Below are 22,324 nucleotides of genomic sequence, written 5' to 3'. Positions count from 1 at the left end.
GCCCGATGCCAAGCCCTGTGCCAGTTATTGACTCAAATGAAAGGAAGACTTTAATCCCCGCTCCCTGCCGCACCTCCCAGACACTGAGCCTTTAGAGTCAATGATTCTGTCATCGGGGGTGTCATTATATCCCACCCCCCCGCCATGAAATGGACACGGACTGTACCATTACCGACTCGCTGGCAGCTCCAGCCGCATAAACACTTCCTATAGAGCCTGTATGTGCGTGTAAGGCTGCCTGTGCTATATAATAATAATTATGGTTATTTCCTTAGGGGGAGGTAGTGATGTGCAGGCCAGGAAATCTCAACTTGCACCCAATCCAATCCCGCAAAACCTTAACCAGCACCCAACCCTATCCCTGTAAAACCTTAACCAGCACCCAACCCTACTCTGCAAAACCTTAACCAGCACCCTACCCTACTCTGCAAAACCTTAACCAGCACCCTACCCTACCCCTGTAAAACCTTAACCAGCACCCAACCCTACCCCTGTAAAACCTTAACCAGCACCCAACCCTACCCCTGTAAAACCTTAACCAGCACCCTACCCTGCAAAACCTTAACCAGCACCCAACCCTACCCCTGTAAAACCTTAACCGGCACCCTACCCTGCAAAACCTTAACCAGCACCCAACCCTACCCCTGTAAAACCTTAACCAGCACCCAACCCTACCCCTGTAAAACCTTAACCAGCACCCTACCCTGTAAAACCTTAACCAGCACCCAACCCTACCCCTGTAAAACCTTAACCAGCACCCTACCCTACCCCTGTAAAACCTTAACCAGCACCCAACCCTGACCCACATCTCGCTGCTCTGTGCGCTACTATTTTTCATGCCTGCGGCAGGGAGTCTATGGGACCAGAGGAGGAGAGTGTGCCCCAGTCTGACCTGCGCCCAAACCCACAGTAGTTGCCCAAATTTAAACCCAAACTTGCCTGACCTGCAGGTCACTAGTGGGGGGCCCTTTGGGGCTGCAGCTCATGGATAAACTGGTTAGAAATCCCTGTACCGCTTGGCAGCATTGAGGGAGGTACAATAATGTGCGAGAGCGTCAGTCTAGGAACCCCTGGGCCCGTCTCCCCTTCTCCCCCAGACTGGGGTTATTGTTGTGCAATTACATTTATGAGGGAAGCTGCTTTATCTAATGATTTCTACTGGAAACTCCATTCTCAGCACAACTGATAGGGCAGTTACCTTCTGGGGTGTTGCTGCGGTCCATTCTGGGCCCGGTGTTGGCCGTCCTCTTGGGGTTCTCTGTCTGCATGCTCTGTCGTGTCCAATCAAAGTTGTCCTTCCGGTCCTGCACGAACCCACACATCTTGTCATCATCGAACCGGCACGTGTTGTCTGTGATTGGGGGGGGAACATCATATCCATAAATACAAATGGCCTCTGGGTCTGTAATATACACCCCACTCTCTGCCCCGGCACCCCACTCTCTGCCCCTGCACCCCACTCTCTGCCCCGGCACCCCACTCTCTGCCCCTGCACCCCACTCTCTGCCCCTGCACCCCACTCTCTGCCCCGGCACCCCACTCTCTGCCCCGGCACCCCACTCTCTGCCCCTGCACCCCACTCTCTGCCCCGGCACCCCACTCTATGCCCCTGCACCCCACTCTCTGCCCCTGCACCCCACTCTCTGCCCCTGCACCCCACTCTCTGCCCCTGCACCCCACTCTCTGCCCCGGCACCCCAGTCTATGCCCCTGAGAGGGCCCTATGTTTAATTAAGTGAAAAGTTTATCATGGCTAAGGCTTAGTTCCCCTTTAATTGATATAACTGGGGAGGGGCATTGGGGTTGTGCCCAGGAGTAAAAAGTGTATGATGGCTAGGGGTTAGTTTGCCCTTTAATTGATATAACTAGGGAGGGACATTGGGGTCATGCCCAGGAGTTAAAGCTAATCATAGCAAGGGCATTACTTCCCCTTTAATCAATATAGTTACTTGATAAGTTTCTTTGGAAATGAATCAGATCTGACAAAAAAAAAAAATAATATCCGACGCGCTGTGTAGCGGTGCAGAGTTGGGGCGCAGTGTTGGGGCGCTGTGTTGGGGTGCAGTGTAGTGGCGCAGTGTTGGGGCGCTGTGTTGGGGCGCAGTGTAGCGGTGCAGTGTTGGGGCGCTGTGTTGGGGTGCAGTGTTGGGGCGCAGTGTAGTGGCACTGTGTTGGGGCGCTGTGTTGGGGCGCAGTGTTGGGGCGCAGTGTTGGGGCACTGTATTGGGGCGCAGTGTTGGGGCGCAGTGTAGGGGCGCAATGTAGTGGCGCAGTGTCGTGGCGCTGTGTTGGGGCGCAGTGTTGGGGCGCAGAGACGGGGGGCTCAGGTTGCACCCCAGTAACACACTGCCATAACTGACACGGCCGCCCATTGCTATTTAATGACAGCAGTTGCGCTGCTTGTGCAGAACAGGGGCTTCGCCACACCGTAGCCGCTCCAATATTATTATTATTATCATTTATTTATAAAGCGTCAACATATGCCGCAGCGCTGTACAAATAAATAAAGGCGGTTCCCCAGTGGGGGCGGCAGAACCTTCTATAACTCTGGGATTCGCTGCCGCCGGGGGCACCGGGTCACGTTCCGATATGACAACACGGGAAGCAAAAAAGAAATTAATTAAAAACCCGGCAAATCAATAAATCCGAGACAATTCATTTATTTCCGGGCAGGTTACTCGCCGGCTAATTACCCCGGGACCGGCGCCGCCCAATCTCCCCGCAAAGCCCCCCATTAGTGCAGGAACCTTTATTTCCCATTGATTTCCCACCCATCGCCTTAACAAGCACGGACGGCGATTTTATAGATTCGCTAAGTGAAACCGCATTTAATTTGATTGCTGGATAGTGGCCGAGCTGGGAAAAAACCGACTTGGGCTTAATAACTTCACGCGACGCGGCGGAATAAATTTCATCTTGTCAGGTCTATAGATAGGTTATTTCCCCAGACATTTTTTGGGTATATACATTATAATTCAGCCTCCGTTTAATTAAATATTCCGTACTTTCAGGTTCTATCAGGGAACTTGTAATATCCTTACTAATGTTAATCCTGGCGGTGAGGGAAAGGGGCACAAGGGCAGAACGGGGCTTGGTATAAAGGCACAAATAATTGAAAATGATTCCTGTACCTGCTGTTATAGTAACGGCTATTGCTAACAGCATGCCCAGAGCATTCCCTCTCTGTATATTTGTATTTATACATATGGGTAGGAGGTGCCATAGTGTTTCCCTTAGACAGTACAGTATGGGGGTACAGCTTATTGTGTGCCCAGAGCATTCCCTCTCTGTATATTTGTATTTATACATATGGGTAGGGGGTGCCATAGTGTTTCCCTTAGACAGTACAGTATGGGGGTACAGCTTATTGTGTGCCCAGAACATTCCTTCTCTGTATATTTGTATTTATACATATGGGTAGGGGGTGCCATAGTGTTTCCCTTAGACAGTACAGTATGGGGGTACAGCTTATTGTGTGCCCAGAACATTCCTTCTCTGTATATTTGTATTTATACATATGGGTAGGGGGTGCCATAGTGTTTCCCTTAGACAGTACAGTATGGGGGTACAGCTTATTGTGTGCCCAGAACATTCCCTCTCTGTATATTTGTATTTATACATATGGGTAGGGGGTGCCATAGTGTTTCCCTTAGACAGTACAGTATGGGGGTACAGCTTATTGTGTGCCCAGAACATTCCCTCTCTGTATATTTGTATTTATACATATGGGTAGGAGGTGCCATAGTGTTTCCCTTAGACAGTACAGTATGGGGGTACAGCTTATTGTGTGCCCAGAACATTCCTTCTCTGTATATTTGTATTTATACATATGGGTAGGAGGTGCCATAGTGTTTCCCTTAGACAGTACAGTATGGGGGTACAGCTTATTGTGTGCCCAGAACATTCCCTCTCTGTATATTTGTATTTATACATATGGGTAGGAGGTGCCATAGTGTTTCCCTTAGACAGTACAGTATGGGGGTACAGCTTATTGTGTGCCCAGAACATTCCTTCTCTGTATATTTGTATTTATACATATGGGTAGGAGGTGCCATAGTGTTTCCCTTAGACAGTACAGTATGGGGGTACAGCTTATTGTGTGCCCAGAACATTCCTTCTCTGTATATTTGTATTTATACATATGGGTAGGAGGTGCCATAGTGTTTCCCTTAGACAGTACAGTATGGGGGTACAGCTTATTGTGTGCCCAGAACATTCCTTCTCTGTATATTTGTATTTATACATATGGGTAGGAGGTGCCATAGTGTTTCCCTTAGACAGTACAGTATGGGGGTACAGCTTATTGTGTGCCCAGAACATTCCTTCTCTGTATATTTGTATTTATACATATGGGTAGGGGGTGCCATAGTGTTTCCCTTAGACAGTACAGTATGGGGGTACAGCTTATTGTGTGCCCAGAACATTCCTTCTCTGTATATTTGTATTTATACATATGGGTAGGAGGTGCCATAGTGTTTCCCTTAGACAGTACAGTATGGGGGTACAGCTTATTGTGTGCCCAGAGCATTCCTTCTCTGTATATTTGTATTTATACATATGGGTAGGAGGTGCCATAGTGATTCCCTTACAGTATAAGGGATTGATTGAGTGAGTATGGGAGACAGACAGACAGACAGACAGGGACACTTACCTGAGGGACTGAGGGAATAGGCTGCAGAAAGAAAGGGAAAAGAAGAGACACAGATTAATTTCCAATAAAACCGAATCTGTGTATAAAATTCTGGTTCTGGCAATAAAGCCCCCGTGACCCACATCAGTTTTAGGAGAGACACAAAGTACCAGTGGATTCAAACTTATCCCATTGATTCCCTATTTGTTACATTCATATTTAGTTGCTTTATCTCAAGGGTTAACATGCCCCCCCCCCCCGTTAACTTTTATTATGCTGTAGAATAGCTAATTCCTAGCAACGTTTCAATTGGTCTTCATTATTTATTTTCTATTGTTTTTAAATAATACGTTTTCTTCTTCCAACTCTTTGCAGCTTTTAAATGGGGGTCACTGACCCCGGCAGCCAAACCCTATTGCTCTGTGAGGCTCCAGTTTTATTGTTATTGTTACTTTTTATTCCTTATCTTTCTATTCAGCCCCTCCCCTATTCATATATTAGTCTCTCATTCTAACCACTGCCTGGTTGCTAAGGTAAATTGGACCCTAGCAACCAGCTGCTGAAACGTAAAACTGCAGAGCTGCTGAACAAAAAGTGAAATAACTAAAAAACTATAAAAAATAAAGACCAATTGCTAATTGTCTAAGGATATTACTCTCTACATCATTCTAAAAGTTAACTCAAAGGGGAACTCTGGTGTTGCTGAACTACAGCTCCCATAAGCATTAACCCATAATAACATGTCAGAGCATTATGGGATTTGTAGTTCAGCAAATTGTAGGTTTTGAGCCCCTTTAACTCATTTCAGGGTGGGAGAATAGCAATAGCCCCCGAATAAAACCAGTTGAAAAGCTGCTCAGATACGTTGTATCCCCAGGCCCATAAAACTGTAATTCCACATGAACTTTGATGATCAGAGGGAATGCGACTCCGTATGTTTAACAGCCTGGGGGTCACTGGCAGCCGAGCCCTTGGGGCTTCATATAAATATCTTATTGGGGGAACCGACTCCCCTCACTGCTCAGGCCCAGGCCCAAATCGATTTGTCCGATTAAATATGTATTTAAAAATGAAATCAAAACTTCATGAGTTTTCTGTATTGGGAATCTCTGCTTGTTCTGCATTCACTGTAATGTCCGACTCAGTAGAACTCAGGCAAAGAATCGGCATTCCCTTCCCTGGGGTTGAAATACAGACTGTCTAGCAGTGATGGGGATAAAGGGGAAATCCTCCCTAAACACATTTAAGCCGAATATAGAGACTATAGGAGTATATAGCTATGTCTCTACACTGCTGGTTCTGACTCCTGATACAACTCCCCAATATCCATTCATCCCTCATTCTCACTGGGTTTATAGTTATGTGTAACTGTCACTGTGTCTGTCCCTTTCCCTTCCCTGCACTGTTGGTTCTGACTCCTGATACAACTCCCCAATACCCATTCATTCCTCATTCTCACTGGGTTTATAGTTATGTGTAACTGTCACTGTGCCTGTCCCTTTCCCTTCCCTGCACTGCTGGTTCTGACTCCTGAAACAACTCCCCAATACCCATTCATCCCTCATTCTCACTGGGTTTATAGTTATGTGTAACTGTCACTGTGTCTGTCCCTTTCCCTTCCCTGCACTGCTGGTTCTGACTCCTGATACAACTCCCCAATACCCATTCATTCCTCATTCTCACTGGGTTTATAGTTATGTGTAACTGTCACTGTGTCTGTCCCTTTCCCTTCTCTGCACTGCTGGTTCTGACTCCTGATACAACTCCCCAATACCCATTCATTCCTCATTCTCACTGGGTTTATAGTTATGTGTAACTGTCACTGTGTCTGTCCCTTTCCCTTCTCTGCACTGCTGGTTCTGACTCCTGATACAACTCCCCAATATCCATTCATCCCTCATTCTCACTGGGTTTATAGTTATGTGTAACTGTCACTGTGTCTGTCCCTTTCCCTTCTCTGCACTGCTGGTTCTGACTCCTGATACAACTCCCCAATATCCATTCATTCCTCATTCTCACTGGGTTTATAGTTATGTGTAACTGTCACTGTCCCTTTCCTGCACTGCTGGTTCTGACTCCTGATACAACTCCCCAATACCCATTCATTCCTCATTCTCACTGGGTTTATAGTTATGTGTAACTGTCACTGTGTCTGTCCCTTTGCCTTCTCTGCACTGCTGGTTCTGACTCCTGATACAACTCCCCAATATCCATTCATCCCTCATTCTCACTGGGTTTATAGTTATGTGTAACTGTCACTGTGCCTGTCCCTTTCCCTTCCCTGCACTGCTGGTTCTGACTCCTGATACAACTCCCCAATATCCATTCATTCCTCATTCTCACTGGGTATATAGTTATGTGTAACTGTCACTGTGTCTGTCCCTTTCCCTTCCCTGCACTGCTGGTTCTGACTCCTGATACAACTCCCCAATATCCATTCATTCCTCATTCTCACTGGGTTTATAGTTATGTGTAACTGTCACTGTGTCTGTCCCTTTCCCTTCCCTGCACTGCTGGTTCTGACTCCTGATACAACTCCCCAATATCCATTCATTCCTCATTCTCACTGGGTTTATAGTTATGTGTAACTGTCACTGTGTCTGTCCCTTTCCCTTACCTGCACTGCTGGTTCTGACTCCTGATACAACTCCCCAATATCCATTCATTCCTCATTCTCACTGGGTTTATAGTTATGTGTAACTGTCACTGTGTCTGTCCCTTTCCCTTCCCTGCACTGCTGGTTCTGACTCCTGATACAACTCCCCAATATCCATTCATTCCTCATTCTCACTGGGTTTATAGTTATGTGTAACTGTCACTGTGTCTGTCCCTTTCTCTTCCCTGCACTGCTGGTTCTGACTCCTGATACAACTCCCCAATACCCATTCATTCCTCATTCTCACTGGGTTTATAGTTATGTGTAACTGTCACTGTGTCTGTCCCTTTCCCTTCCCTGCACTGCTGGTTCTGACTCCTGATACAACTCCCCAATATCCATTCATTCCTCATTCTCACTGGGTTTATAGTTATGTGTAACTGTCACTGTGTCTGTCCCTTTCCCTTCCCTGCACTGCTGGTTCTGACTCCTGATACAACTCCCCAATATCCATTCATTCCTCATTCTCACTGGGTTTATAGTTATGTGTAACTGTCACTGTGTCTGTCCCTTTCCCTTCCCTGCACTGCTGGTTCTGACTCCTGATACAACTCCCCAATATCCATTCATCCCTCATTCTCACTGGGTTTATAGTTATGTGTAACTGTCACTGTGTCTGTCCCTTTCTCTTCCCTGCACTGCTGGTTCTGACTCCTGATACAACTCCCCAATATCCATTCATCCCTCATTCTCACTGGGTTTATAGTTATGTGTAACTGTCACTGTGTCTGTCCCTTTCCCTTCTCTGCACTGCTGGTTCTGACTCCTGATACAACTCCCCAATATCCATTCATCCCTCATTCTCACTGGGTTTATAGTTATGTGTAACTGTCACTGTGTCTGTCCCTTTCCCTTCCCTGCACTGCTGGTTCTGACTCCTGATACAACTCCCCAATATCCATTCATTCATGGGTAACAGTTAGAGCCTGGGAAGTTGCTTTAGAAAGAGAGCAGTTTATGGATGGAGTTAAACTATAACAGTGACGATTCAGACTATGGGGTAACACAGTGATTCCTGCCTGGGGGGGGGGGGCACATAGTTCTGCCCATAGTTCTTCGGGCCCCTCTGGACCATAACAAATGACCTGCTTAATCTCTTGCCTGGGATTTAGTGGGAAAATGAGTAATATTGTGACTTCTTACAAACTCTAATTGTCACCCGTGGGAATAAAGGGAAAGAATCGAGCGGCCGGTTAATTATGAGTGAGTCGGTTACTGCCTGTGAGTTACTTTATCATCCTGTGCCCCCCGCCCCTCGCTGTATGTGCCTTACGGCCTTTACTGGGGCATTCTATTGTGGGAGGGGGAATAAGTACCCCAGCTGGGGCAGATATGTGCCCAGGAATGCCAGTATATAGAGAGCCCAGGAATGCCAGTCTATAGAGAGCCCAGGAATGCCAGCCTATAGAGAGCTCAGGAATGCCAGTCTATAGAGAGCCCAGGAATGCCAGTCTATAGAGAGCCCAGGAATGCCAGTCTATAGAGAGCCCAGGAATGCCAGCCTATAGAGAGCTCAGGAATGCCAGTCTATAGAGAGCCCAGGAATGCCAGTCTATAGAGAGCCCAGGAATGCCAGTCTATAGAGAGCCCAGGAATGCCAGTCTATAGAGAGCCCAGGAATGCCAGCCTATAGAGAGCCCAGGAATGCCAGTCTATAGAGAGCCCAGGAATGCCAGTCTATAGAGAGCCCAGGAATGCCAGTCTATAGAGAGCCCAGGAATGCCAGTCTATAGAGAGCCCAGGAATGCCAGTCTATAGAGAGCCCAGGAATGCCAGTCTATAGAGAGCCCAGGAATGCCAGCCTATAGAGAGCCCAGGAATGCCAGCCTATGGAGAGCCCAGGAATGCCAGTCTATAGAGAGCCCAGGAATGCCAGTCTATAGAGAGCTCAATGCCAGCCTATAGAGAGCCCAGGAATGCCAGTCTATAGAGAGCCCAGGTATGCCAGTCTATAGAGAGCCCAGGAATGCCAGTCTATAGAGAGCCCAGGAATGCCAGCCTATAGAGAGCCCAGGAATGCCAGCCTATGGAGAGCCCAGGAATGCCAGTCTATAGAGAGCCCAGGAATGCCAGTCTATAGAGAGCCCAGGAATGCCAGTCTATAGAGAGCTCAATGCCAGCCTATAGAGAGCCCAGGAATGCCAGCCTATAGAGAGCCCAGGAATGCCAGCCTATAGAGAGCCCAGGAATGCCAGCCTATAGAGAGCCCAGGAATGCCAGCCTATAGAGAGCCCAGGAATGCCAGTCTATAGAGAGCTCAATGCCAGCCTATAGAGAGCCCAGGAATGCCAGTCTATAGAGAGCTCAATGCCAGCCTATAGAGAGCCCAGGAATGCCAGTCTATAGAGAGCCCAGGAATGCCAGTCTATAGAGAGCCCAGGAATGCCAGCCTATAGAGAGCCCAGGAATGCCAGCCTATGGAGAGCCCAGGAATGCCAGTCTATAGAGAGCCCAGGAATGCCAGTCTATAGAGAGCTCAATGCCAGTCTATAGAGAGCCCAGGAATGCCAGTCTATAGAGAGCCCAGGAATGCCAGTCTATAGAGAGCCCAGGAATGCCAGCCTATAGAGAGCCCAGGAATGCCAGCCTATAGAGAGCCCAGGAATGCCAGCCTATAGAGAGCCCAGGAATGCCAGCCTATGGAGAGCCCAGGAATGCCAGTCTATAGAGAGCCTAAGAATGCCAGTCTATAGAGAGCCCAGGAATGCCAGTCTATAGAGAGCCCAGGAATGCCAGTCTATAGAGAGCCCAGGAATGCCAGCCTATAGAGAGCCCAGGAATGCCAGCCTATGGAGAGCCCAGGAATGCCAGTTTATAGAGAGCCTAGGAATGCCAGTCTATAGAGAGCCCAGGAATGCCAGTCTATAGAGAGCCCAGGAATGCCAGTCTATAGAGAGCTCAATGCCAGTCTATAGAGAGCCCAGGAATGCCAGTCTATAGAGAGCCTAGGAATGCCAGCCTATAGAGAGCCCAGGAATGCCAGTCTATAGAGAGCTCAATGCCAGCCTATAGAGAGCCCAGGAATGCCAGTCTATAGAGAGCTCAATGCCAGCCTATAGAGAGCCCAGGAATGCCAGTCTATAGAGAGCTCAATGCCAGCCTATAGAGAGCCCAGGAATGCCAGCCTATAGAGAGCCCAGGAATGCCAGTCTATAGAGAGCTCAATGCCAGCCTATAGAGAGCCCAGGAATGCTAGTCTATAGAGAGCTCAATGCCAGCCTATAGAGAGCCCAGGAATGCCAGTCTATAGAGAGCTCAATGCCAGCCTATAGAGAGCCCAGGAATGCCAGTCCATACCCAACAGGAGGCTCTGTGCAGAGGAAACTGAGTTATTAATAAGCAGGGCAGCTGTACCCCCATTTGAGCACAGTATTAGGCCCCCAAAAGGTGCATTTATACCAATTACTGCCCTATATAAGAAGAAATAAAGGCTAAACACAAAATATCTGTGAGGCGCTGGCAGTTTGGTTCTACAGAAGAGTTAGCTCTTCTCCCAGGTGTGGCATGGCAGGGGTTAATGCGTAAGGTCACAGGAGCTCACATAATTTAGGAGGGGCTATAAATTGCCTTCATAGGGCAGAGATACAGATCAACCCCAACAGGCCTTGGGCCAGGGATTTACTCATCTCCTTGGAACCATAATGGCACCAATAAATCCAGCTCAGCCCCCAGCCAGCGCCGGGACCCACAATGCAATGCCTTTTGTCTGGGGTCATTCATGGCACCCCTGTCATCCAAAGCGTGTACGGAAAGGGTTAATTCCCATCACTGACTGTAAGTGAGCCTTGGGGTTACTGGGTTTATATTAATGCCCTCTGCAGATTCTCATATAAATAAATAGGGAGCACAGAAAGGGTTAACATGATACCCCCCCCCCCATGGTTGTGCCCCTTCTCCCACTACTGCAGGATTCCCTTTGCTTCTTCACTGCCTGGCACTGCAGGGGTTACACTGCCCCATGTTGGCTTACGGGGGCGCTAGGGAGCAGTGGGGGGCACTAGGGAGCAGTGGGGGGGTGCTTGGGAGCAGTGGGGGTGCTAGGGAGCAGTGAGGGGGTGCTAGGGAGAAATGGGGGGTGCTGGGGAGCAGTGGGGGGGGTGCTAGGGAGCAGTGGGGGAGTGCTAGGGAGAAATGGGGGATGCTAGGGAGCAGTGGGGGGGGTGCTAGGGAGCAGTGGGGGAGTGCTAGGGAGAAATGGGGGATGCTAGGGAGCAGTGGGGGGCACTAGGGACCAATGGGAGGTGCTAGGGAGCAGTGGAGGGGTGCTAGGGAGCAGTGGGGGGTTCTAGGGAGCAGTGGGGGGCACTAGGGAGCAGTGGGGGGCACAAGGGAGCAGTGGGGAGCAGTGGGGGGTGCTAGGGAGCAGTGGGGGGCACAAGGGAGCAGTGGGGAGCAGTGGGGGGTGCTAGGGAGCAGTGCGGGGGGGCACTAGGGAGCAGTGGGGGGCACTAGGGAGCGGTGGGGAGCAGTGGAGGGTGCTAGGGAGTAGTGGGGGGCACTAGGGAGCAGTGGGGGGCGCTAGGGAGCAGTGGGGGGTGCTAGGGAGCAGTGCGGGGGGGCACTACAGGGCAGAGGGGGGTGCTAAGGAGCAGTGCGGGGGGGGGCGCTAGGAGCAGTGGGGGGGGTGCTAGGGAGCATTGGGGGGCACTAGGGAACAGTGGGGGGGTGCTAGGGAGCAGTGGGGGGCACTAGGGAGCAGTGGGGGGGGTGCTAGGAAGCAGTGGGGGGCACTAGGGAGCAGTGGGGGGGGTGCTAGGGAGCATTGGGGTGCACTAGGGAGCGGTGGGGGGCACTAGGGAGCAGTGGGGGGGTGCTAGGGAGCAGTGGGGGGCACTAGGGAGCAGTGGGGGTGCTAGGGAGCAGTGGGGGGTGCTAGGGAGCAGTGGGGGGGGGCGCTAGGGAGCAGTGGGGGGGTGCTAGGGAGCAGTGGGGGGGGTGCTAGGGAGTAGTGGGGGGGCGCTAGGGAGCAGTGGGGGGGTGCTAGGGAGCAGTGGGGGGGTGCTAGGGAGCAGTGGGGGGGGGCACAGCAGTGGGGGGTGCTAGGGAGCAGTGGGGGGGGGCACAGCAGTGGGGGGGTGCTAGGGAGCAGTGGGGGGCGCTAGGGAGCAGTGGGGGGGTGCTAGGGAGCAGTGGGGGGGTGCTAGGGAGCAGTGGGGGGCACAGCAGTGGGGGGGGTGCTAGGGAGCAGTGGGGGGGGCGCTAGGGAGCAGTGGGGGGGTGCTAGGGAGCAGTGGGGGGGCGCTAGGGAGCAGTGGGGGGGGCGCTAGGGAGCAGTGGGGGGGTGCTAGGGAGCAGTGGGGGGGGCGTTAGGGAGCAGTGTGGGGGTGCTAGGGAGCAGTGGGGGGGTGCTAGGGAGCAGTGGGGGGGGGCTAGGGAGCAGCGGCAAGTAAAAGCCACTGGCAGGGATCACGCGCCGCTGAGCTAAAACTGCCCAGACAGCCGGGTCCCATCACCGGGGACAGAACCTGAGAAACGGGTCGGAAAATGTGCCTGAGAGACGGGAGAGTCCCCGGCGGGTTCTGCTCATTCAGCCGGAATCAGAGCCGCATCTCTGTAAAATTCCAGAACCAATGCGGGAGCCTGAAATCCCTGCTGGGCCCGGGCTGAGGTTCTGATGCTTTTACTGGTCCACTGAGGTTATTAAAGGACAAGTCAGAATCTTACAGGGTAGATAGGGCTGGGTTCTGTTCTGTACACTTGGACTGTTCTCTTTCCCATGGTCAAAAAGGGAAAGTAAATCCTATCTCCCCTAATACTGTAACAGAGCTCTAGTTTTCTGTAATTAATGCCCCTGGGCTGCTCTCTTTCCCATGGGCAGGTAAAGACGGGGCAAGTTATTTGATTTTGCCATTGCGCTGTCATGACCTCTAGGAACATTTGTTAAAGCTATAGGTACAACTTACTGCTTTAGCAAGCTCCTCCCCCCTGCCTGCCCATGGGAAAGAGAGCATCCCAACAGGAGGAAGTACAGAGAATCAGAGCTCTGTACCTGGGTAAGTACTGGGGGGAGATTGGATTCACTTACCCGGGGGGGGGGTTCCTGCCTGACCATGGGAAAGAGAGCAGCCCAGGAGCAGGAAGTACAGAGAATCAGAGCTCTGTACCTGGGTAAGTACTGGGGGGAGATTGGATTCACTTACCCAGGGGGAGGTTCCTGCCTGACCATGGGAAAGAGAGCAGCCCAGGAGCAGGAAATACAGAGAATCAGAGCTCTGTACCTGGGTAAGTACTGGGGGGAGATTGGATTCACTTACCCAGGGGGGGGTTCCTGCCTGACCATGGGAAAGAGAGCAGCCCAGGAGCAGGAAGTACAGAGAATCAGAGCTCTGTACCTGGGTAAGTACTTGGGGGAGATTGGATTCACTTACCCAGGGGGAGGTTCCTGCCTGACCATGGGAAAGAGAGCAGCCCAGGAGCAGGAAGTACAGAGAATCAGAGCTCTGTACCTGGGTAAGTACTGGGGGGAGATTGGATTCACTTACCCAGGGGGAGGTTCCTGCCTGACCATGGGAAAGAGAGCAGCCCAGGAGCAGGAAATACAGAGAATCAGAGCTCTGTACCTGGGTAAGTACTGGGGGGAGATTGGATTCACTTACCCAGGGGGGGGTTCCTGCCTGACCATGGGAAAGAGAGCAGCCCAGGAGCAGGAAGTACAGAGAATCAGAGCTCTGTACCTGGGTAAGTACTGGGGGGAGATTGGATTCACTTACCCAGGGGGAGGTTCCTGCCTGACCATGGGAAAGAGAGCAGCCCAGGAGCAGGAAATACAGAGAATCAGAGCTCTGTACCTGGGTAAGTACTGGGGGGAGATTGGATTCACTTACCCAGGGGGGGGTTCCTGCCTGACCATGGTAAAGAGAGCAGCCCAGGAGCAGGAAATACAGAGAATCAGAGCTCTGTACCTGGGTAAGTACTGGGGGGTGATTGGATTCACTTACCCAGGGGGGTTCCTGCCTGACCATGGTAAAGAGAGCAGCCCAGGAGCAGGAAGTACAGAGAATCAGAGCTCTGTACCTGGGTAAGTACTTGGGGGAGATTGGATTCACTTACCCAGGGGGGGGTTCCTGTCTGACCATGGGAAAGAGAGCAGCCCAGGAGCAGGAAGTACAGAGAATCAGAGCTCTGTACCTGGGTAAGTACTTGGGGGAGATTGGATTCACTTACCCAGGGGGAGGTTCCTGCCTGACCATGGGAAAGAGAGCAGCCCAGGAGCAGGAAGTACAGAGAATCAGAGCTCTGTACCTGGGTAAGTACTGGGGGGAGATTGGATTCACTTACCCAGGGGGAGGTTCCTGCCTGACCATGAGAAAGAGAGCAGCCCAGGAGCAGGAAGTACAGCGAATCAGAGCTCTGTACCTGGGTAAGTACTGGGGGGAGATTGGATTCACTTACCCAGGGGGGGTTCCTGCCTGACCATGGGAAAGAGAGCAGCCCAGGAGCAGGATTACATAGAAATTGGAATATATAGATAGTTTATATATGTGAGTGTATACTGTAGATACTGTATATGTAATGGGGTTATTTTGGAAGGGTTGAACCTGATCCAATTTGATCTTTTTTCAACCCAAATAAACTGTGTAACTATATAAGTACTGGGGGGGGGATTGGACTCACTTACCCTTCTGAACTGTTTTCCTTAATTTACCTGCAATTGATCAGAAAATGTAACTGCCTCTTGGTTGTTATAGAAACCAGACAGGTTATTAGATAAAATTCCCATTGCGTCTCTATATATTTTCTCATTATCTACTGAGACCCCAAAAATAGCAGCAAGATTACGAGCCCAGTGTCTGGGGGGGGGGCTGGGGGGGGTCGGGGGGCAGTCGGTACTTACGTTCTGTGTATCGGATGATCCTGGAGGCCGAGTCTCCGGCTCCAAAATTAGTAAACGGCGTCAGTTGCACCTCGTAACTCTGATTGGCTTTTAGGTCAGTGAGTAGGTACTGCTGGAGTTGCCCCTTCTGGATCCCCCCAACCGGGATGTTTTTGCTCATTGTATTTCTCAGGGTTGTCTGTAAGTAAACAATTGGTAATTGTTACTATAGGCACCATCTCTCCCTACTATACCTGCTATCCCACAGCCCCAATCCCTTCCCAGAGGCTATTATCCCCCCACTGCTACTATAGGCACCATCTCTCCCTACTATACCTGCTATCCCACAGCCCCAGTCCCTTCCCAGAGGCTATTATCCCCCCACTGCTACTATAGGCACCATCTCTCCCTACTATACCTGCTATCCCACAGCCCCAGTCCCTTCCCAGAGACTATTATCCCCCCACTGCTACTATAGGCACCATCTCTCCCTACTATACCTGCTATCCCACAGCCCCAGTCCCTTCCCAGAGGCTATTATCCCCCCACTGCTACTATAGGCACCATCTCTCCCTACTATACCTGCTATCCCACAGCCCCAGTCCCTTCCCAGAGGCTATTATCCCCCCACTGCTACTATAGGCACCATCTCTCCCTACTATACCTGCTATCCCACAGCCCCAGTCCCTTCCCAGAGGCTATTATCCCCCCACTGCTACTATAGGCACCATCTCTCCCTACTATACCTGCTATCCCACAGCCCCAGTCCCTTCCCAGAGGCTATTATCCCCCCACTGCTACTATAGGCACCATCTCTCCCTACTATACCTGCTATCCCACAGCCCCAGTCCCTTCCCAGAGACTATTATCCCCCCACTGCTACTATAGGCACCATCTCTCCCTACTATACCTGCTATCCCACAGCCCCAGTCCCTTCCCAGAGGCTATTATCCCCCCACTGCTACTATAGGCACCATCTCTCCCTACTATACCTGCTATCCCACAGCCCCAGTCCCTTCCCAGAGGCTATTATCCCCCCACTGCTACTATAGGCACCATCTCTCCCTACTATACCTGCTATCCCACAGCCCCAGTCCCTTCCCAGAGGCTATTATCCCCCCACTGCTACTATAGGCACCATCTCTCCCTACTATACCTGCTATCCCACAGCCCCAGTCCCTTCCCAGAGGCTATTATCCCCCCACTGCTACTATAGGCACCATCTCTCCCTACTATACCTGCTATCCCACAGCCCCAGTCCCTTCCCAGAGACTATTATCCCCCCACTGCTACTATAGGCACCATCTCTCCCTACTATACCTGCTATCCCACAGCCCCAGTCCCTTCCCAGAGGCTATTATCCCCCCACTGCTACTATAGGCAACATCTCTCCCTACTATACCTGCTATCCCACAGCCCCAGTCCCTTCCCAGAGGCTATTATCCCCCCACTGCTACTATAGGCACCATCTCTCCCTACTATACCTGCTATCCCACAGCCCCAGTCCCTTCCCAGAGGCTATTATCCCCCCACTGCTACTATAGGCACCATCTCTCCCTACTATACCTGCTATCCCACAGCCCCAGTCCCTTCCCAGAGGCTATTATCCCCCCACTGCTACTATAGGCACCATCTCTCCCTACTATACCTGCTATCCCACAGCCCCAGTCCCTTCCCAGAGGCTATTATCCCACTGCTACTATAGGCACCATCTCTCCCTACTATACCTGCTATCCCACAGCCCCAGTCCCTTCCCTATGATATATATATATATTGCATGACTAGCCTTCCCAAGATACATTATTTATTTTTGACACCAGTGGAAATAATTGAAATGAGATTGCCATATTCACAGTGAATCACCAGCTGCCCCACATTTCACACAAGACGTGAGACTTCAGGCTGATGAGTAAATTACAGCAAACGAGCAGAAACTTAAAGAGATGTCAAACCTGTCGCCCTGCGGCTGCTACTGCAGAGCAACAATGCACTATCCCACCTACAGGTCCATAGCAACCTTTTATCTTTGTTCCTTGTGGAAAGCTGGACAGTTGGTCACATGTCAATGTATCAATCATAGAGAGTATGGACTAATGGTGGGAGTAACAATGAGTGACTGTCTGTTCTTTTCATTAAAGGGGATATAAACCCAACCATAACGCTGCCCCACTGCGCCCCCTAGTGTTGCTATAGAAGTTGTTGAAAAACGTAATTCTAGATGCAAGGAAATTCCCCAATGAGCCTTCTACTGAGCAACATGTGATTATAAGTGCAAGAGAAGTGACCAATGAGAATGCTGATTCCCAGCACTGTGTCAGGCCCCTTGCTGGTACCTTACATATAGAGATAATGATGGCATTTTCCCCTCATTATATGGCACAGGAATCAGACATGGGGATAAAGGGACAGACTTGTTCAGTGCTGGGAAACTGTGCTTATTGCTCCCAACTCCAATTGCAGGAACAGAGAACAGGGAGCCGGATTTACTCACATCAGCTGGGATTCTCATTGGGGGATTTCTTGCATTTTAATGCAGTTTTATTGGGCAATATTGCTTTAAGAATACAGCCCTGATGTTGCTGGACTACAGCTCCCAGCATGCCTCACCCTTCATTATATGTTACATTATTCTGGGATTTGTAGTCCGGCAACAGCTGAGTAACGTCTGGTTGAGCCGCGCTGTGCCGCAGGGTTTAGTTCCCCTTTAAATCAGAAGAATTTTCTCATTTCAACTGAAGGACAGAACACTGATCATTAGGAGACGTTGGCATCTGGTTATTGCCCTCCTGACCACCGGGGGCTCTTAAAGCACCAGATATGTTTCTGTGGGTTCTGCTGAGCGGCAGATTCTGATGCCAGAGACTATTTACTCTTTATTTACTTCTGTTCATCTGCTTTACAGCTCAGGGAATCTGCAAGATGCCAGGGGACTGAGGGAAGGAGTAGGAGGAATATATATATATATAAATACATTTATTGACACTTTCTGGTTGTTTAGGGGAATCCAGCATAGAAGACAGAAGAGGTGGAAGAAGGGGAGGAACCTATAAGCAACGGCTGCACAGGGTCTTCTCAGGAAAGATAAACCATCAAAGGTCTAAATGGGCAAATACATAGAATTTCCATTGAATAAAATGTCTAGATAACATTTCCCCACAGGAGGGGGCAGAACTTCCAATGAGACGGGAGGAAATTCCATTCCACCATCAGGGGTTTCTCTACTTATAAATAAATAAATGATGATGATGATGATGAGTCGGGTTATTGGATTCCCTAAAGATGGGGGGCAGAGTGTTTGGAGATTTGTACGAGCAAATTACACTAAGGCACTCGGGTATGAAGTTCTGAATCATTAAAGCTTCAGAGTTGGTATGGTCCAGCCCAGTAGATCCATCTGTGAAGGTCTGGTCCACCGCTGCCGGTAATGAGGGTCATTCATCTCTCACAAAGATGGATCCATCACTGTATGTAATGAAGGTTTAGTCTCTCCAAAGTTGGATCCATCACTGTATGTAATGAAGGTTTAGTCTCTCCAAAGTCGGATCCATCACTGCATGTAATGAAGGTTTAGTCTCTCCAAAGTCGGATCCATCACTGCATGTAATGAAGGTTTAGTCTCTCACACAGGGCCATGAAAGTCGGATCCATCGCTGCGTGTAATGAAGGTTTAGTCTCTCACACAGGGCCATGAAAGTCAGATCCATCACTGCATGTAATGAAGGTTTAGTCTCTCACACAGGGCCATGAAAGTCGGATCCATCACTGCATGTAATGAAGGTTTAGTCTCTCACACAGGGCCATGAAAGTCGGATCCATCGCTGCGTGTAATGAAGGTTTAGTCTCTCACACAGGGCCATGAAAGTCAGATCCATCACTGCATGTAATGAAGGTTTAGTCTCTCCAAAGTCGGATCCATCACTGCATGTAATGAAGGTTTAGTCTCTCCAAAGTCGGATCCATCACTGCATGTAATGAAGGTTTAGTCTCTCACACAGGGCCATGAAAGTCGGATCCATCGCTGCGTGTAATGAAGGTTTAGTCTCTCACACAGGGCCATGAAAGTCAGATCCATCACTGCATGTAATGAAGGTTTAGTCTCTCACACAGGGCCATGAAAGTCGGATCCATCACTGCATGTAATGAAGGTTTAGTCTCTCACACAGGGCCATGAAAGTCGGATCCATCGCTGCGTGTAATGAAGGTTTAGTCTCTCACACAGGGCCATGAAAGTCGGATCCATCGCTGCATGTAATGAAGGTTTAGTCTCTCACACAGGGCCATGAAAGTCGGATCCATCACTGCATGTAATGAAGGTTTAGTCTCTCACACAGGGCCATGAAAGTCAGATCCATCACTGCATGTAATGAAGGTTTAGTCTCTCACACAGAGCCATGAAAGTCGGATCCATCCCTGTATGTAATTGATTTTAACTCTGTGTAATCAAGTTTGATCCATCGTGGAAGGTATAAACAGACTATAGAAAGTTACTAGGGGTTGAAGTTATGATTCGTTAAAACCTGCAAGCTATAAAGGCGGGATCCATCACTGCTTGCACTGAAGGTTTAATCCATCTTTGCTTGTTCCTGAAGGTATTATCCATCACTGTGTCGCATATAAGGAAAGTACAATCTATAACTGCAAGTTCTGAGGGTCTGATCCATCACTGGGGGCACTGAGGGTCCGACGCAACACTTCACTGCAGTAAAGGAAGGTTTTATCTTTCACGCAATATCATGAAAGTTGGATCCATCACTGCATGCAATAAAGATTCATATCATTATATGGAAATATATATGTGATCGACCAATAACTAATAATAAAAAAGTTCTTGTCCAGCGTGGCATGATATGAAGTTTTAATTAGTTGCTGCTGTGTATCCGTGGTCTGATCCATTACTGTCGGTGCCGAAGGTCTGATCCATCTTGGCCTTTATTAAAGGGGTTGTTCACCTTTTAATTAATTTTAATTTCAAATAATGCAATTGGTCTTCATTTTTATTTGCGCTTTTGTAATTATTTTACTTTTCGTTCATCAACTCTCCAGTTTGGAATTTCAGCAGCTACATGGTTGCTAGGGTCCAAATTACCCTAGCAACCAGGCGGTGGTTCGAATGAGAAACTCAAATACGAATCGGAGTGGGTTTGAATAGAAAGATAAGCAATAAAACCTAACGATGAAATGGTTGCCCTGACGAGCAATAGTTTCTTGGCTTCTGGGGTCAGTGACCCCCATTTAAAAGCTAGAAAGAGTCAGTAGAGGAAATCAATTCATTCGATAATAATAAAAAATGAAGACCAATTGAAAAGTTGCTGAGAACTGGCAATATACTTAAAGTGAAGGTGAACCCCCATTGCGTGTTCCCTCGTTGGTACGTGTTGGTGCTACTCGGGGGCATTAATCTAATACGGACGATGCCCCCGGGGCAAGTGGAAGCTGCTGCCGTAATTGGGTGCCATTGCTTTCATGCTTTCTGGGCTGTTTCCCCGCTGATGGGTGCACGGCCGGCGGGTAATCGAATCTCTCTGTGTCTGATTAAACCGTCTCCAGTCAGACATGAAGCGGCTGGGAGTCGCCGGGCAGATGGCTGCCTCTGTAAATAGGGGCCTAATGAGGCCAGACAGCTTTGCAAAAATTCAATTAAAGCTCATTGTTAATGAGGATCTCTCAGTTGGGTTCACCAGCCAATGCCGACTGGGAACGCGCCACGTTGTGCCAGGCTCATACCCGCCCCTTTGGCTTTGCACGATCCCACGGCTTTCTGCTCCATTTACCATTACAGTCGGCCGCAGACTGGGGGGCTATGACCGGCCTGGCAGCCAATAGGAGGGATTTAGCCTTGCGACAGTCACCGGCCAACATGCCAACATCTCATTGGGCTGTGCCGAGGGACATGCAACCCATAATAATGTATATTTCATTAATATCCCATTGAAATAGGAATATTGCCCCCGTCCTTTAGATCCATGTTCCATCTACTTACATGGCTCTGTATTGGTTTTATCATAGGATAAAGGCACAATCATCATATATATATATATATCAGGCAAGTCCAACTCCCCAGGGGAGCGACTGTGCCGGAGCCAACCTATGGCATTGCTGTATTTCCAGAATCCACTGAAGTGGTTCCAATTGTACCACATGGAGGAGGGGGGTTTGGTGCAAAAGTTGGACTCATAAGCCTTTAAAGGGGATGTAAACCCAACCATAACGCTGCCCCACGGCGCCCCCTAGTGTTGCTATAGAAGTTGTCGAAAAACCTAATTCTAGATGCAAGGAAATTCCCCAATGAGCCTTCTACTGAGCAACATGTGATTATAAGTGCAAGAGAAGTGACCAATGAGAATGCTGATTCCCAGCACTGTGTCAGGCCCCTTGCTGGTACCTTACATATAGAGATAATGATGGCATTTTCCCCTCATTATATGGCACAGGAATCAGACATGGGGATAAAGGGACAGACTTGTTCAGTGCTGGGAAACTGTGCTTATTGCTCCCAACTCCAATTGCAGGAACAGAGAACAGGGAGCCGGATTTACTCACATCAGCTGGGATTCTCATTGGGGGATTTCTTGCATTTTAATGCAGTTTTATTGGGCAATATTGCTTTAAGAATACAGCCCTGATGTTGCTGGACTACAGCTCCCAGCATGCCTCACCCTTCATTATATGTTACATTATTCTGGGATTTGTAGTCCGGCAACAGCTGAGTAACGTTTGGTTGAGCCGCGCCGTGCCACAGGGTTTAGTGAGTTGGGGCCACAATAAAAAAGCCCGGGTGAATAGCGGATGAGATCTCCAATGCAGTAATCCAATCCCAATCCTCCAACTATCCATCTTATTGGCGGTTGCTTATTTGTTCATGTCCAATCACATGACCTGGTGTCGGCGTAGGACGTCCAATCTTTATCCCAATCCTTCTCCCACCGCGGCCCAGCACTGAGCAGGTTTCCCCAGGAATTAACAGATGAGGGTCAGTTCCCCTTTAATGGCTGATTACTAAAGTAGTCGCAGAAAGATCTACAGGCAAAGTCACGGGTCTGAAGTTTCATTAGCGAGCCCCCGTTATGGGGCCGCAAGACTAATTAGCGAGTAATAAGCATTTGGCTAAGGTTCCTGTAACGAGCTCAGCAAATCTAACGAGCAACTGCCAAGTCTCCCTAAATGACTGTGTTATTGGATCTGATTGGGCACCAAAGTCCGACGGGGGCGGCCATTAGATGAGCCAA

The 22,324-nt window shown here is 49.5% G+C and overlaps 1 protein-coding gene across 2 annotated transcripts in view; it reads right to left on the bottom strand.

The window, feature by feature from the left end:
• The window catches only part of mdga1 (MAM domain containing glycosylphosphatidylinositol anchor 1), a 188,395-nt gene that overhangs the window by 11,389 nt on the left and 154,682 nt on the right, over positions 1–22,324 (bottom strand). For both annotated transcript variants that reach the window (XM_031902282.1, XM_031902283.1), the window contains 3 exons: positions 15,120–15,297; positions 4,651–4,671; positions 1,199–1,351 (listed from right to left, as the gene is read on the bottom strand). In XM_031902282.1, the coding sequence (XP_031758142.1) occupies positions 1,199–1,351; positions 4,651–4,671; positions 15,120–15,297 (352 nt within the window). The remainder of the gene's footprint in view (positions 1–1,198; positions 1,352–4,650; positions 4,672–15,119; positions 15,298–22,324) is intronic.

This window comes from Xenopus tropicalis, chromosome 5, assembly GCF_000004195.4.
Source record: "Xenopus tropicalis strain Nigerian chromosome 5, UCB_Xtro_10.0, whole genome shotgun sequence".
Taxonomy (NCBI): Eukaryota; Metazoa; Chordata; class Amphibia; order Anura; family Pipidae; genus Xenopus; species Xenopus tropicalis.
This window is presented reverse-complemented; position numbering and strand designations above follow the sequence as displayed.